The sequence below is a fragment of the Thunnus maccoyii genome, chromosome 7, assembly GCF_910596095.1.
Source record: "Thunnus maccoyii chromosome 7, fThuMac1.1, whole genome shotgun sequence".
Classification (NCBI taxonomy): domain Eukaryota; kingdom Metazoa; phylum Chordata; class Actinopteri; order Scombriformes; family Scombridae; genus Thunnus; species Thunnus maccoyii.
In genome coordinates this window covers 17,664,892-17,678,556 of record NC_056539.1, presented here as the reverse complement: position 1 = coordinate 17,678,556, position 13,665 = coordinate 17,664,892, and the positions used below count along the sequence as shown (strand labels likewise).

Genomic DNA, 13,665 nt, shown 5'->3' with positions numbered 1-13,665 from the left:
GTGAAAACAATTGACGGCAAATCACCAGTACTGTGTGAAGCATTAGCCACATCGCTACACGTTAAGCTGTTACAGTATTTGTAATATCAGTCTACTTAGCTGAACTCTTGCTGCCCCTATCTTAACAAGCCATACTCTTTCTGACTAGCTTGTGATTTAATCGATCATTAGTGCCCAGTCTAATCAAATAAGCACTCAGTAAGATGGATGGCTAACGCTTGGAGCTGAGGGGGAGCAGCCAAGTTCACTCAGCAGGACAGGGAGGTCAAACAGAGGTAAGATCACTCTCAGACTGGTACACAGAACTCAGAGCAACCCTTGTTGTTTAGGCCTGTCTTATCAACATCACTAGTGACATCTGAAACCTGCCTCCCCACCCCCTGCTGCTCACAACTTGTCAGTCTACCTGTCAATCATCCATCTGTCTCTGTGAAAGCTCTGTTGTTCCCTCTCATTCTGTCCACCCTTCTTTCTTATTTGCTGTCTCTCTCTTACCTCCCACAGTCTGAGGAAAAGCAGATGGACAGATTCAGAGTGTTCCGCACACCATCATCTTTTTCCTTTCCTTTCATTTTATTCAGATATTTACTATATTTCCACTGACCATTCATCTGTCCCAAACTTTTCTCCTCACTTTTTTCCTGTACCTATTCTTTTAACTCTACTTATCACTGGTCAAAAAATGTATTATAAGGCAGGATGGTGTGTTACGACCCCACAGGCCCAGGGTCGGGTGCAGGGTTTGGGAGTCCACACCACATTATACAGAAACTGATTAGATTCAGCTTCATCATTCTGCAGCTTCATGGTCTGAAGCAACCTGAGCCAAGCTGTTCTTGGAAACTGTTTCATTTCTGTAAAGTGTGTGAACATATAATACTTTCTGTTCTGTTTTAATTTATACTAACAGTGTGGAACAAATTGATACAAATTGCCTTATCTAGTTTTGATTTATATATCTTATTACTGGATACTTCTAAACACAACATGCAAAATGGTATCTTGCACATTGATCACATTTAGTTTTTTAGAGTTAAATAACAAATGACAGTAATTTATAATCTCATTTCCCCCTCCTAGTCTCCTCAGGAATACAGCTGGAAATGGTTCTGCTCTACTCTTAAGTTTTTATATACAAAAAGTTGTGTTGTCCGTTATTTGAAAGTTTGAGAACATGATAACCTGACAGATAAGGTTAACTACAATCATTTATAAAATTTCACACATACGTTTATTGACAAGTGTCAATAAAAAATAAGTAATGTTTTCTAATTTCTCAACAAACCTCTTCATATGCATGTAGCATGTGCTTATTGCTGTCCTGGGATATCTGGTGACAGGTGAATTTACGCTCCATTTTTTTTCTTATTATAAAATTTGACATAATATATACAACATGTATAAGCGTGAATAAATATTTTGTAACAGTTCAGATTTAAACATACTACAGTGCACACTTTTAGAAGCTTTGGAGCAGGTTTGTTCTCCTTACAAGAGTGTAAAAAACGTATCTAGAAATGCTTTGTGCTGTAATAAGTTCTAAGCATCTGCAGGAAATTGTGTCATGTTTATCCAACTCTAAGCGAAGGAGTATTTGAAGCAAGGGATTCATCTTTCTTTGAAGGAAAATCATTTAGATAAAATTCTCTAAGCAGGGGAAGGTTAAAGTAGATGTCGTGTTCTTTCATCCTTTAAATCTCTTTCTTCTGGGGCACTGCACTGTTTCATTTCAAAGAGATCTCTTTCACCTTTTCTCTTAGGAATCCCTGGGGAAAATCCTACCTTACCTTACCTGCTAGTGATACGCATTAGTGCAGACAGGTTATTTGGTTTCACATTTTGTTTACCAGTGTAAAGTCAGCTAAACACATAGCACATGATCTTTTCAGAAGTGTTCCTACAGACATTTAATTTCCAAACTGACTGGGAGTTCACCTGGGAGTTGATCAGTATCATAGTCTTTAGCTGTTGCCCACTGAGCACCTTTATTGGAGCATAAAGGTTAAGATCCAGATTTTCCTGTTCAGTGCAGCAATTGGATGTGACACCCTTATCTTCATAAGCTTTCCTCTCTAACCTCTAGGCTAGTGCCCCCAACCAAGGTGTGCTGACTTAACATGGTAGTCATGCAGTGTACCTGATAATTCCTGAGCTCAGCGATTTTCTCATGCTGCACGGCCGAGTCGTTCCAGATGAGGTTGGCAGTTTCGTCATCCTCCCGGGTCTTGATAAAGTCCATCTCGTTGATGACTATACGAACTGGGTGGAAAACAATCACATAAGATTTATATTCCATTAATAGAATGAGCAATTCAGACATTTAAATCAACTTTTTTTTTTTAGACTTAACAATCCAAGAGGACTTGTGTGGCCATATAAATGATGGCAAAGCAACTTACTGATACTCCACAAATCAAATATTTCTACTTAACAGATCAATGTTTCACTCAAACATTTTGCAGGCTTAAATTTTGTCTTTGCATACATTAAGAGAGCGTGAGTCCTGGAGATTATAGATCAAAAAGCTCACAGCAATATTTACCATTCGTGGAATGGTTGCAGAGCAGCCAATCGTAATGCCTCTCTTCAAAAAGATAAATTAATTGTCTGTAATGCATTCAAATCCCAATGGAAACCCCATAGCATGAGAGATAGGTGGCAAGCCCATTTGGACATTAATCCAACAATGATTCATTATTCAGTGAGTAATGAAAAATTCATATGCCCTAACGAAACGAGGTATTAATTAATTTCTTGAAAGCCTTCACAAACCTGAAGAAGGCTTGCCTAATGTTGCATGATGGCACTTGAATAGGAAAAAGATGTTTCCGATGTGACTTCATCAATCTGTTAACAAGAGGTTGACTGGACTATCTGGAACAGGGAGGGTTTACATCACAGCAGGCCTATGCTTACAGTTACCAGTAGGGTCTTTGAGTACAAAGCTATAATCAATCCTCTCTTACACATCTCACTAAACAGACATCCTTAGGGCCAGAGTTTACATTCCCTTCTCAGTGGGTGTAAAACAAATTTCCAACACCATATTCCTTTACCTTTAACCTTTATCTGTAATACTATCAATTCTGAAACAAAAAAAAAGACAGGCGCAAAAAAGGAAAGAGCAAAAATGACCCATGCATCTGGCCCTTAGTGTTAATTTTCCTTCAAAATAGCCTTGCACTGCCCTCAAAATGGCCACTGTGAGAGTCTCGTCACAGCTAGCAAACTGACTCACAGCTAGACTTCCATCTACCTACAGGATCCCGACAGCCCCTGACTTCAACTTGCTACTGCTGACTCCTTAGTTTCATCTGTGTAGTTCACCCCTGAGAGCTCTGCTGCCACACAATATACTGAACATGTGAGGAGTGCTTACTATGCTCTTTCAGCCCTTCTCAAAAAAAGCTCACTGCCCACTTAAATTACCTCGATAAAGATTTATGTACAGTATCTATGTAAGGCTGAGTTGTCTCGGCGTGAACTGTTTCATTGGAATGAAACTCTATTAGCTTTTATTTAATATGTTAAATAACTATGCCCCCTTTCAAAACAATCCACCACAGCAAATTAGATTTTATTATTGAGACAATACTGGGATTGGATTTGTGTTTCTGAGGGACTGACTGACCCGAAACCGAGAGTTGTTTCTAAAATGAATATACCATTCATTGTGTCACAGTATATTCATCTTACCTGCGGGACCAACCAAAATGTTGGTCTTGCTCAATAATAAAATTTTCATGAATACTGAAATACTGAAGCTTTGTATTATACACAATGTGGCTGGATCTGATATAATCTCATTTTACCCGACAAGACCAATGATCATTTACTGTGTGTTCAATAATGTTAACAGTGCTTCTCACCAGTCTGTGTATGTAGAATCCTGTAGTTACATTAATACTACAACTGAAACTATAACCACTTACCCTACTGATATGGTAAACCCTTCCAGGCTACTCCCTTGTTTTCCAAGAACAAACAATACTAAGATAATACACATCAATGAAAGGGTTTCATCACCATTTCACAGAAAGCCTCTTTTCATCCTACACCGGCTACACTCAGACACAAGATCAAAAGATATTTTATCTTTGTAGACTGACATTTCTGTAGTATACATGACTGTTTCAGTTCCTTTTCAAACCTGTTTTTAATCATGTCTAACATCTTTACTGTACATTTTTATGTATTGTTGCTGTTGTAGTAATTTGGAAAGCTTATAGTTACTATTAGAAATAGGTTACTATACCAATCTCATATTTGGTGCCAGCGACATTGGCGGTGATGGTGCCTTTCTTCTTTTTGGTGCGCACCTTCCTCTTCCCACTGCTCTGGTAGGAGCCCACAGATGGCACATTCACGGGGGATGCTCCTTGATCCTCTGGAGGAGGAGACAGCACACAACAAAACTAGATACAGTCACAGCTTGCGCTCCAGGCTGGAAGGGAGCAGGAGTTGCTGGAGTCCTCTAATGTGTTTTCCCTCGTTTCTGCAGGGGATTTAGCGAGGTTTGTTTGTGGAGCTGTTGTGTAAATGAATTAGGTTTCTAGTTTGGTATAGCTGCATGCATCATGATTCTTTCATCATGATCTGACTGTGTGTGTGTGTGTGTGTGTGTGTGTGTGTGTGTGTGTGTGTGTGTGTGTGTGTGTGCGTGTGTGTGTGTGTGCGTGTGCGTGTGTGTGTGGGGTTCTGTGCAGGAAAGAATAACACTGATGAACAGGCAGGCAGGTACATACTGTATATGAGCAGGTGTGTTTATGTGTGCATGCATTTATTTTTTACAAAAACCTATCAGTCCTGAATGTTGGGCCCCTCTTACTCACCTCCATCATTGGGAGGGGAGGGCATCTCAGGGGCTGGAGGAGTGAAGGGGGAAGCCAAGCTGTCTGCCAGGCTTGGCGGGGCAGGCCTTACAGGGTACTGGCAGCACCCTCCAAGGGCTCTCTCACACTCGCACCAGTTAGTCTTCCCTGTCTTGGGTTGTATGGACAATGTGGTTCAGGATGGCCCAATGGATCATCTGAGCATCTCCCAGGCGCCTTTCAGCAGCATAAAGAGCAGCAGCAGAGTCTTGCTGGGCAGGGGAGTTTGAAGAGGGAAGAGTGGGAGGGGGAGGGCCTCTCAGGGGTCTACACGGCCCCAGCTTATTTACAACCCCAAGAGGAGAAAGGGAGGGAGGGGGATGGACAGAGGGATGGATAGGAATGCCTGTGGAGGACAAGAAAAAATATCTTTTACAGCTGCAGAATAGTGGTAGACTAACTGCTCAGAGGGTGACTAGTGCATGGTGTGGATCAGTGTGCATTTTCTTTCTGGACTGGAGTGCACTGGACATGCTTTTGATGTAAAGCAGCAGCAACAGCAGCACACGGGCCTATCAAAGGCTACATCAGTCAATCTGACACTGACCGTAACAGTTCAGTGAGAACTCTGTACAGCTCTGACACTGCAGTTCTACTAATGAAATAATCCAAAACTGTGTGATGTCCACTGGATTAATTGGTATTCTGTGGAACCATGGTGAAATATTAATGTGGTTGTCAAGTTAAGGGTTTGCAGCATCTCATCGCGTTTCATGCTAATGCCAGCTGGGTTTCATTGTATGTCTGCGAGGTCACTTCTTTCAAGCAGATGGCATTTTTACAGTGGTTTGTATAAAGGATGCTTCAAGCTATGAACAGTGTGGGGAATTTACACCACTCACCAGCCAGATTCTGTTATTGTTTGGCTGCGGTCTTTGAGTGTGTCATCAAACCAATGTTGAGGTAATCAGCCATTGTTTAGACGTCCTGTCACATTACATTTTTTGCTGGCTCGGGAATCGGGCAGCCTAGTGACTCAGTGGTTAGCACCGTTGCCTAAGTGCAGGAGGGGACAAGATTTGAGTCCTTGTCTTCTCTGTGTGAGGTTCGCATGTTCTCCTTTTGTCAGTGTGGGTACCCATGTCCAGTTGTTCTACATTCTCCAATTTTCAAACACAAAGCAGCGCTGAGGTGGACTGGAGACTACAAACTGCCCACAGGTGTGAATCTCTGTGAGTCAGTTCAGTGATGGACTGGCAAGCCGTAAATTGTTTCCTGGACTTACAGTATGCTTCAATAGATTCCAGCTGCTCATGACGCTTGCTCAATAAATGGCACATGTAGCTGCAAAATTTTTATTCAGCAATGATCCATACTAGTGGCTCTCAACCAGAAGGGTTGGAACCCAGAGGTGGCAAGATAAATCTGAGGGGTTGTGAGATGATTAATAGGATAGGAAAGCAGATAAACAACATATTTCTGCTACACAAAATTACATATATTAATCTACGATATATTCCTCTAATCTTGGCTTTTAAATAGTGAGTTACTGGATTTTTTTTACCTCTAGAGGCCTCTAAAAATTAATCAAATAAAATAAGGGGAAAAAATTATGTGACTTTGGGATATGATGACATCTATGCATACCCTTTATAAGGCAGTTTCCTATGATTGAAAAGAAAGAAATCACAAATTCTAGTCGAGATGTTATTATTTGCAGAGAAGAAATAAATGCAATCAAAAAAGTTAACTCAAAAATATGAAGGGCATTGGTCTGTGAAATATAGTATACATAAAAAGACACATAAATCATAGATTATGAACATAAACCAGTTAGGCTACATCTACAGTACACTGTCTTCTGGTCCCACTTTTGAATTTCATAAAGAGATCAACAGTAGCCTCTAGTGGTGAGAATATACTGAAAGGCCTATTTTTTTTTCTACCACTGTTCACTGTCCACATGCACACACATACAGATACGCCTACAGGAGCACATTACACCTACACACATCGGAAGATATGCACACAAGCTGACTTGAAAAGCAACCCCATCGATTCAATCAGCATTCTCTGGACAAATTAGAATGGGGAAACAATCCAATCGCATTACTGCATCACTCAGGAGTCTTCACTGTCATCCCCTTGGTCTGCCTGTGGTAAGCACAAGACATTGATCCTGGGGAGGACAGAGACTGGAACAGGTTCAGCAGAGAGAGGGGGAGCAACAACAAAGAGTCAGAGTGATAAAGTGAGGCAAGCTGCGCTGCTGACAACCTGCCCCCACCTCCCAGTGGTGTGCTGGATCTCTGTACAGGAGGCAGGGAACACAGTCTCTATGGGAGCACTGGACCTTGGTGTCATGTAAACCCTCAGGAACAAGGGTGATCTGATAGACACATGATGCACCAAACACATACCATTACACATACAACTAGAACACATGTGCATACTATAAGTAATCTCTGAAAAATACACAATTCTCACACTATGTCCACAGGAATATATCTGAGATGTTAATCCTAATTATTCTGCACAATACTCCTGGATTATTAATCTTCATAATGTAAGGAGTAATTATTTTATTGCCCCTTTCATGTTATATAACATCTTAATTGTTTTCAGCTACAGTCAATATTCCCAATTAAAATTCTGTTTAAATATTGCTATGTATCCCAATAATAGCAATGATTAAACCTCATTTTAAGCTTAAGATCTTCTTTTAGATCTTTAGTATCAAAGAGCTAATATTAGATATTAATACAGAGCTAAGACATGCTACCATAAGAACTGAAAAAAGAAATTCTGTTTTCAAATATCTTCACTGCTAATGTGATTGAATTTCTTTCTTTGTGCCTTTCAAGAGTAAAATGTCAACACAGATTTCTATGCAGGCCTGTTTGCGTGGCTACCATATGAGGTCATAGATGAGGCGCTTTGGTAGCACACTGATGGATGATCCAACAAGAGGAGGCTCTCTCATGTTTTGCTCATTTGTCTTGGTGGTAGCGGTGGTTATCAGCAACAACACGGCCTACTTTTACTTGCGTTCACGTTATAGAAGTGGGATTTCATTGTAATCAGACACCAGATTAGAGGTACTGTTATTGCTGACTGCCCGGGGGACTGAAGCAGGGATATCCTGATGTGACGTCACAGGTTTGAATTCAGCTCAGTGACTTGTGTCATACCCTCCATGATGTTACAGTCTAACATTTCCTGATAAAAAATAGAAATGTTTCCATCTTTAAAAGGTAGATAGTGTAACCTTTGAAATGTATAGTACATACTACAGACTAAAAATACATACTAGACAATAACATACAATACTGTCATGTACAACATCCAGGAGAGAAGATGAGTTTGTCGACATGACTTGCTATTATATTTTACCGCGAGCATTAGAAAACATCATTACAATTAATCCAGCAGTGAAGTATTAACAACTAAATCTTAACTAAATCCCTTTCACTAAGTACAGCAAGTAGTTAATCCTCTGACGCAGTAACACTTTTTCTCCAACAGAGGGAGCCAGAGGGCCAACAAAGCAGCTGAATGGGCAGAGCTCCTATGGATGCTGAGCTCATGCACTTCCCCTGTGCCACACAACACAGAAAGACTTCATTGTAGTCAGCTCTTCATGCTGCTCATCTGCATCACTCTCTTGTTTTGCAGGCCCTAAATGCATGACAAGTGCATGTCTGTCTTTCAGGGCATTGTTATGCAGAGTTTTTCCCTAATTATCCTGCACTAGTTGGTAATGCAAGTGTCCCATTGTGTTCTTTTACTGTACATGTCTGTTTAAGGAATATATACTGTATTTTGCTGCAGTATTTAGGCTACATTAAAAACTTTTAATGAAACAATATCAGGAAGTGACATGATTCTCGTTCAAAACTACAAAGAAATTCATCTTCACACAGATATTATTCTCTATCATAAGGCAATGACACTTCAAAAATACTCTTTTTACATCAAAAGCAAAGCCACAAAGAGACAGCACAAATAGCTTTACAAGATGTGTGAAAAAGGAAAAGCTGAGCTGAACTGAAGCAGTAGACTCTATTTAAGTGGTGTCACACCTATTACAGAAGTCCCTTCAACAACCAGCAGTACATCCCTGAGGGGCTTGTTTTATGTTTTCCCTGCCTTACATGAAACTACATCTTGAAAGCAGTCATCAAATACAGAATCAACAGAGAGACTTGGGGAAACACCACTTAGATGTGTGTTGTGCTGAAAGAGCGGGATTTGCAGACACTGGCTATTTCCTGTACATGCGGTATGCCCCAGTCTTGCCATTACAGCAGTGATGGGACCTCAGGGCATGTAAAGCCATTGAAAAGGCAAGAGACACTGGCTAAGAATGGAGTCATGTTGTACTATTACACATCCTTGACTGAAAAGCAAATGTAAACAAAAGAATTTTGTTGTAATACAGATAGTATAAAACCCTTTTCACTGGATGTTTTCTTGCGTTTACAAGGAACAATGCCAAAGTGATTCTGTGCATCTTCAAGGCTTAAAACATACAGTATACTTGCAAGATCTCTTCTGTGAAAAACGGTCTCTACTTCTGTCACTGTGTATTTGGCCACTACTACCACATTGCTCTCTCAGGGAAAGCGATAGCTGAGTTCGCGGACTACTCTCACAGGAAAGTAGATGGTTTAGAATTGCCAGTGGATCTAAAATTAGCTCAAACCAGTGACCCAACTATGGCTTCGTGCCTTCTTCCAGATATGATGAGGAACGAGTGTGGGAGCTATCAGCCCACAGGGTACTGAAATACACCAACAAACATCTGAAAGCAAAGCTTAACTTTTACAGTGATACAGACAAAATGGTCATATGTGAAATTCAGCCACTGCTTTAGCAATTCTATTAAACATTTGTGTTAACTACAATCTCATCTGACCTTATTTTCTGTAAGACAAAGTTGAGCAAATATTTGTGTGATCACAACATGTGGCTGCTACAGTGTGCACTTACTATAGGTGTTTGTTTAAGCACCGCACTGTTGTTACAAAGTAAGCTTTGTGTGTGGAGGTGTATTATCAACAGATATAAATATGGGTTCAACTCAAACACTTCCAAACTTCTTACCTAATCCTGTCTGAGTACTGAGAAATCAGCGAGAGTTTCACTAGCTGGTGTGTAGTCAAAAAACAGGCAAGGATCTGTAGATATAAGCGAAGTCAATGGAATTACAAGTCAAGCAGAATTTAACTGGTAAATCAATAAACAAGTAAAAACAAAGTCCTTCTGTGGTGTGCTGCAGATTGGCTGCTGACACAGACAATATGTGAACTTGTATGACAAACAAGACTACTCACAGTCAGAGATTAATTTAAGCATATGGTATTTGTCAAAAATAACAAAAACTGCAATGCATATGACATTATTTAAAAAATGTGAACCTGATGAACAATGTAGAAGTCCAATCTTTGGAGTGAACAAATAGCTCAAACCTGCCTAAAATGATGGTGTTCTCCAGCTTCAGGGGTGTGAAACAGCAACCAAGCCTAATTTACATGGATACTGTGGTAGTGTGTAGTGCTGTAGTGTGCAACGCTGCAACAAATATCCTATATGAATCCAAAACCTCCAGTATGCCAACTGTAGCCTGCATTAAAATAAAAGATTATACATATCATATCTTCCTAAATAGACTTATCTCTGGGATATGTCCGGGAGGCAGGATGCCATCCAGAAATCATATGTCATGCTGGTATTTTTATGTAATCCATCTGCCCTGTTGGGAATGGTCATCTCCAGGGTGATGTTTCAGCATGTGGTCTGTAAGTGGCACAGTTGAGTACAAACAGACTATACTACATCATATAAATACTAGCTCTTCAAACATCATAGCCTTTGTGTAAATAACAAGGCTCATAGCATCCTGCTAAACGTGCATGGCAAGACACATCATCTTACGGGTCCTTGCAAAGCTAGCTTGAGCTAAGAAACAGCATAGCAACCAATATGGTATCTTCCAGATGACTGGAAGGATCGGAGGCCATCCCCTTTCTGGAGATCTTGTCTGTATTTCAGGACTAGCAAACACTGGAATTAAATCTTGCATGTAGCGTTAATATCTTGGATATATGAGGGTTTTTCAGGAAATTAGTTGCGCTGCCAAATTAAATGTCACAAAGCCTAAGCAGGTGCATTATTGCTATGAAATAGTTGCTAGCGAGCTGCAGCTAACGTTAGGTTGCTAGCCACTTGTGTGGGTCAGGTGGAAGGATCGCAAAGGGAAACAATCTGGTAATGCTGCTACTCGACTCCTCCAAATGAAGCGTTAACGTTTAACTGCCAAGCGAATGAGGGCGTTTTCATTTCAGGTTCCTACAGCATGACATGAACAAATTCCTGAATGAGACACCGTCTAATAATTCAAAAGCAAACAATGACCCTGGACTACTCTACTGTTAGCTTAGCCGCAGCGGTTGAAAGTGAAGTAGCCCGTTAACGTTACCTTATTTATTCCGGACACTTTGCAGTGCAGCTCTTCTGCTGCTCTCATCCAAGCGACACAGCCGCTGGGGTCTCTTTAGATAAACCGTCCAGCCCTGAGAGTATTTTCAAAACTACAATAGTGTTTATGGTGTATAACAGCGTTACTACTGAAAACACTGGTTGACAGACACAAAAAAATCAGTATCTTTTAGTCGCTTGTAGTCCTCCAGTGTGCTATGAGAGCTGGAGCGAGTCCATGGGCTGAACCATTCGCTCTCCAAGAGGAGGGGGGATCTGAATTAAGTGCTGAAGTTTGCATTCACAATCTGGTACCAACATGACGTTTATTGCGCTGTAGGGCTTACGTGTTAAGTCAGCACATATTATTATCCAACTTTTAACTAAAAACAGAAGACTTCCCAGCGCTTTCAGTTATATTTCGTTCACCTTTATTTTACAGGTTTCGATGCAGCTTCTTCCGTCATGCTCTCCGATACAAACACTGAAGCTACCTAGCAACTGTGTCGCTGACCATGGTGCTAAAAAAAAACACAACCCTGCCGTTTATGGGCGCGTCCCGCCCAGAGGTCATTCACTTCTTAATACCTTCAGTGTTTATCGCTATACAGTAACAACGAAATACTATTTTTGCAAACATTTACTAAACATTAATATTTTTGTCAAAGTGACAAGACCTGCAAGTTTCCTGGCAGGTTTTCATTCAGCTACAATAATAATAATGATAATAATAATAATAATAAACTTTTCATTCGCAGTGAATCTCAAAGTGCTACATATAACATAGCTATAATCTCCCTGAATAAAAAGAAAAACAGTTCAAAGCCTTGGTTTTGATTTATTTGTACAAACAAACCTCTCCACTTGAATCAAATGCAAATTTTTCGGATGAAAAAAAAAACCACAATGAATAATAAAATGATTAAAAATGCCATTATGACCCATGGTTTTCGTAGTAATTTAATTGTGATACTGCCATGACATTTGTTTCCACCCTTTGACTGGTTCTTTGTTGACAAATCCATTTTCTGCAATCCCCGTGAGGCCACGTTAGATTAATGTTGTATTGCTGCTTGTTCCAAAGGTTTTTGGTTGTTTATTTATTTTTTACTTCTTTAATATTTTTTATTTATTTTCAAACCTATTTCATTTATCCATTAATTTCCTCATATAATGATTTATTATTTTGTTCACTATTTTTCAAAACATCCATTAAGGTATCACCATCTAGGATTATGTGCACTTCTCAACAATTAGCATCCAGCTGTCTGTCTTTGTTAATAATATAACACTGCACTGATCCTTTGTTAAAGATATAACACTGCTAACAATACAGCATCCCTGAAGTAAAAAAAAAGTAAAAAAGTAAAAGTAATTGGAATATTCCCACTTTATGTGTCATTTTTCAACACCTGACTATGGGGAGAGAAGTTAGAGCATGCAACAATTTAACTTTCCTTCAGGATCCTGACACATCATATTACAGCAACAGTGTTTGCTTTTTATTCCTGTGGCCTTAATGACTCAGATCACAATATAATGAGTTTTACATCATCTTCTTCTAATAATATAATCAAATTCTCTTTTTTTCAAAATGAAATTGTCTCATTTCTCAGCACTTCATATTTTACTCTAAATAATAAAGTTTACTCAAAGGTGTACCCAGTAGGCAATTTGAGCAGGGATACCATCCCCCTTGTTAGCAAAGTGACCAAAATGCATCCCCCCCGTTAATCTGCCATCCCCCCCTCTCCATCTCCTAGTAGCAGAGAGAGTGCAGGGGAAGAGATGTTGTTTAGGTGAATATGTTATTCTAGTCTGCCTGACAAATTGTTCCTTTATCTAACTGAGGTTTGTGTAGGTTAGAATCTATGGCCCCCACCATGGCTCTGAAATATCAGTAGCCAAACTGTGCTGTGTATTGATAAATTCATTGCGCCGTCTGTGGTGCTGAAGTAGCCGGATGTAGACGGATTTTTAATTGTGCCTTTTTCTCTCAGCCCTGCCCTTCTGTCAGTATCGTCTTGGATTTATAATATTCTCTAAACTATATACAATAAATACTCAGTTCTGTACTATATTGTAGCCTATATACTCCATAGAGTAGTGTCATATAGAGTAGAGACATAACTACAGATATAGTCTTTACTATAGATATTTGGTGTAACCTGGGAGTGGAGCAGGTAATGTGACTGAGGAAATTAACCTGCACTGACAGCACCGCTCAGCTGCTACAGTTACATAATTTGAGGTGAGGTTTATACCATCAAAACTACAGTGTGTTTTGGAAAATAAGCATTATTAAAATGCTTAATGTCCATATGCAGTAAAAGAATAGGCCTACACAAAATATGTATTTAGCGTAAAAGCAGTT

At 39.8% G+C, this 13,665-nt stretch overlaps 1 protein-coding gene across 4 annotated transcripts in view; it reads right to left on the bottom strand.

Annotated features, from left to right (window-relative positions):
- The window catches only part of ttll7 (tubulin tyrosine ligase-like family, member 7), a 76,496-nt gene extending 64,920 nt beyond the window's left edge, over positions 1 to 11,576 (bottom strand). The window contains exons 1-5 of one of the 4 annotated variants that reach the window (XM_042416760.1): positions 11,293 to 11,576; positions 9,918 to 10,610; positions 4,833 to 5,217; positions 4,256 to 4,387; positions 2,138 to 2,259 (exon numbers count right to left, since the gene is read on the bottom strand). In XM_042416760.1, the coding sequence (XP_042272694.1) occupies positions 2,138 to 2,259; positions 4,256 to 4,387; positions 4,833 to 4,857 (279 nt within the window). In that variant the 5' untranslated portion in view covers positions 4,858 to 5,217; positions 9,918 to 10,610; positions 11,293 to 11,576. Of the gene's footprint in view, positions 1 to 406; positions 495 to 2,137; positions 2,260 to 4,255; positions 4,388 to 4,832; positions 5,218 to 9,917; positions 10,611 to 11,292 lie in introns of those variants that run through there. The other 3 variants (XM_042416762.1, XM_042416761.1, XM_042416763.1) reach the window with 3 other exon arrangements.
- Between the last annotated feature and the right edge of the window lie 2,089 nt (positions 11,577 to 13,665).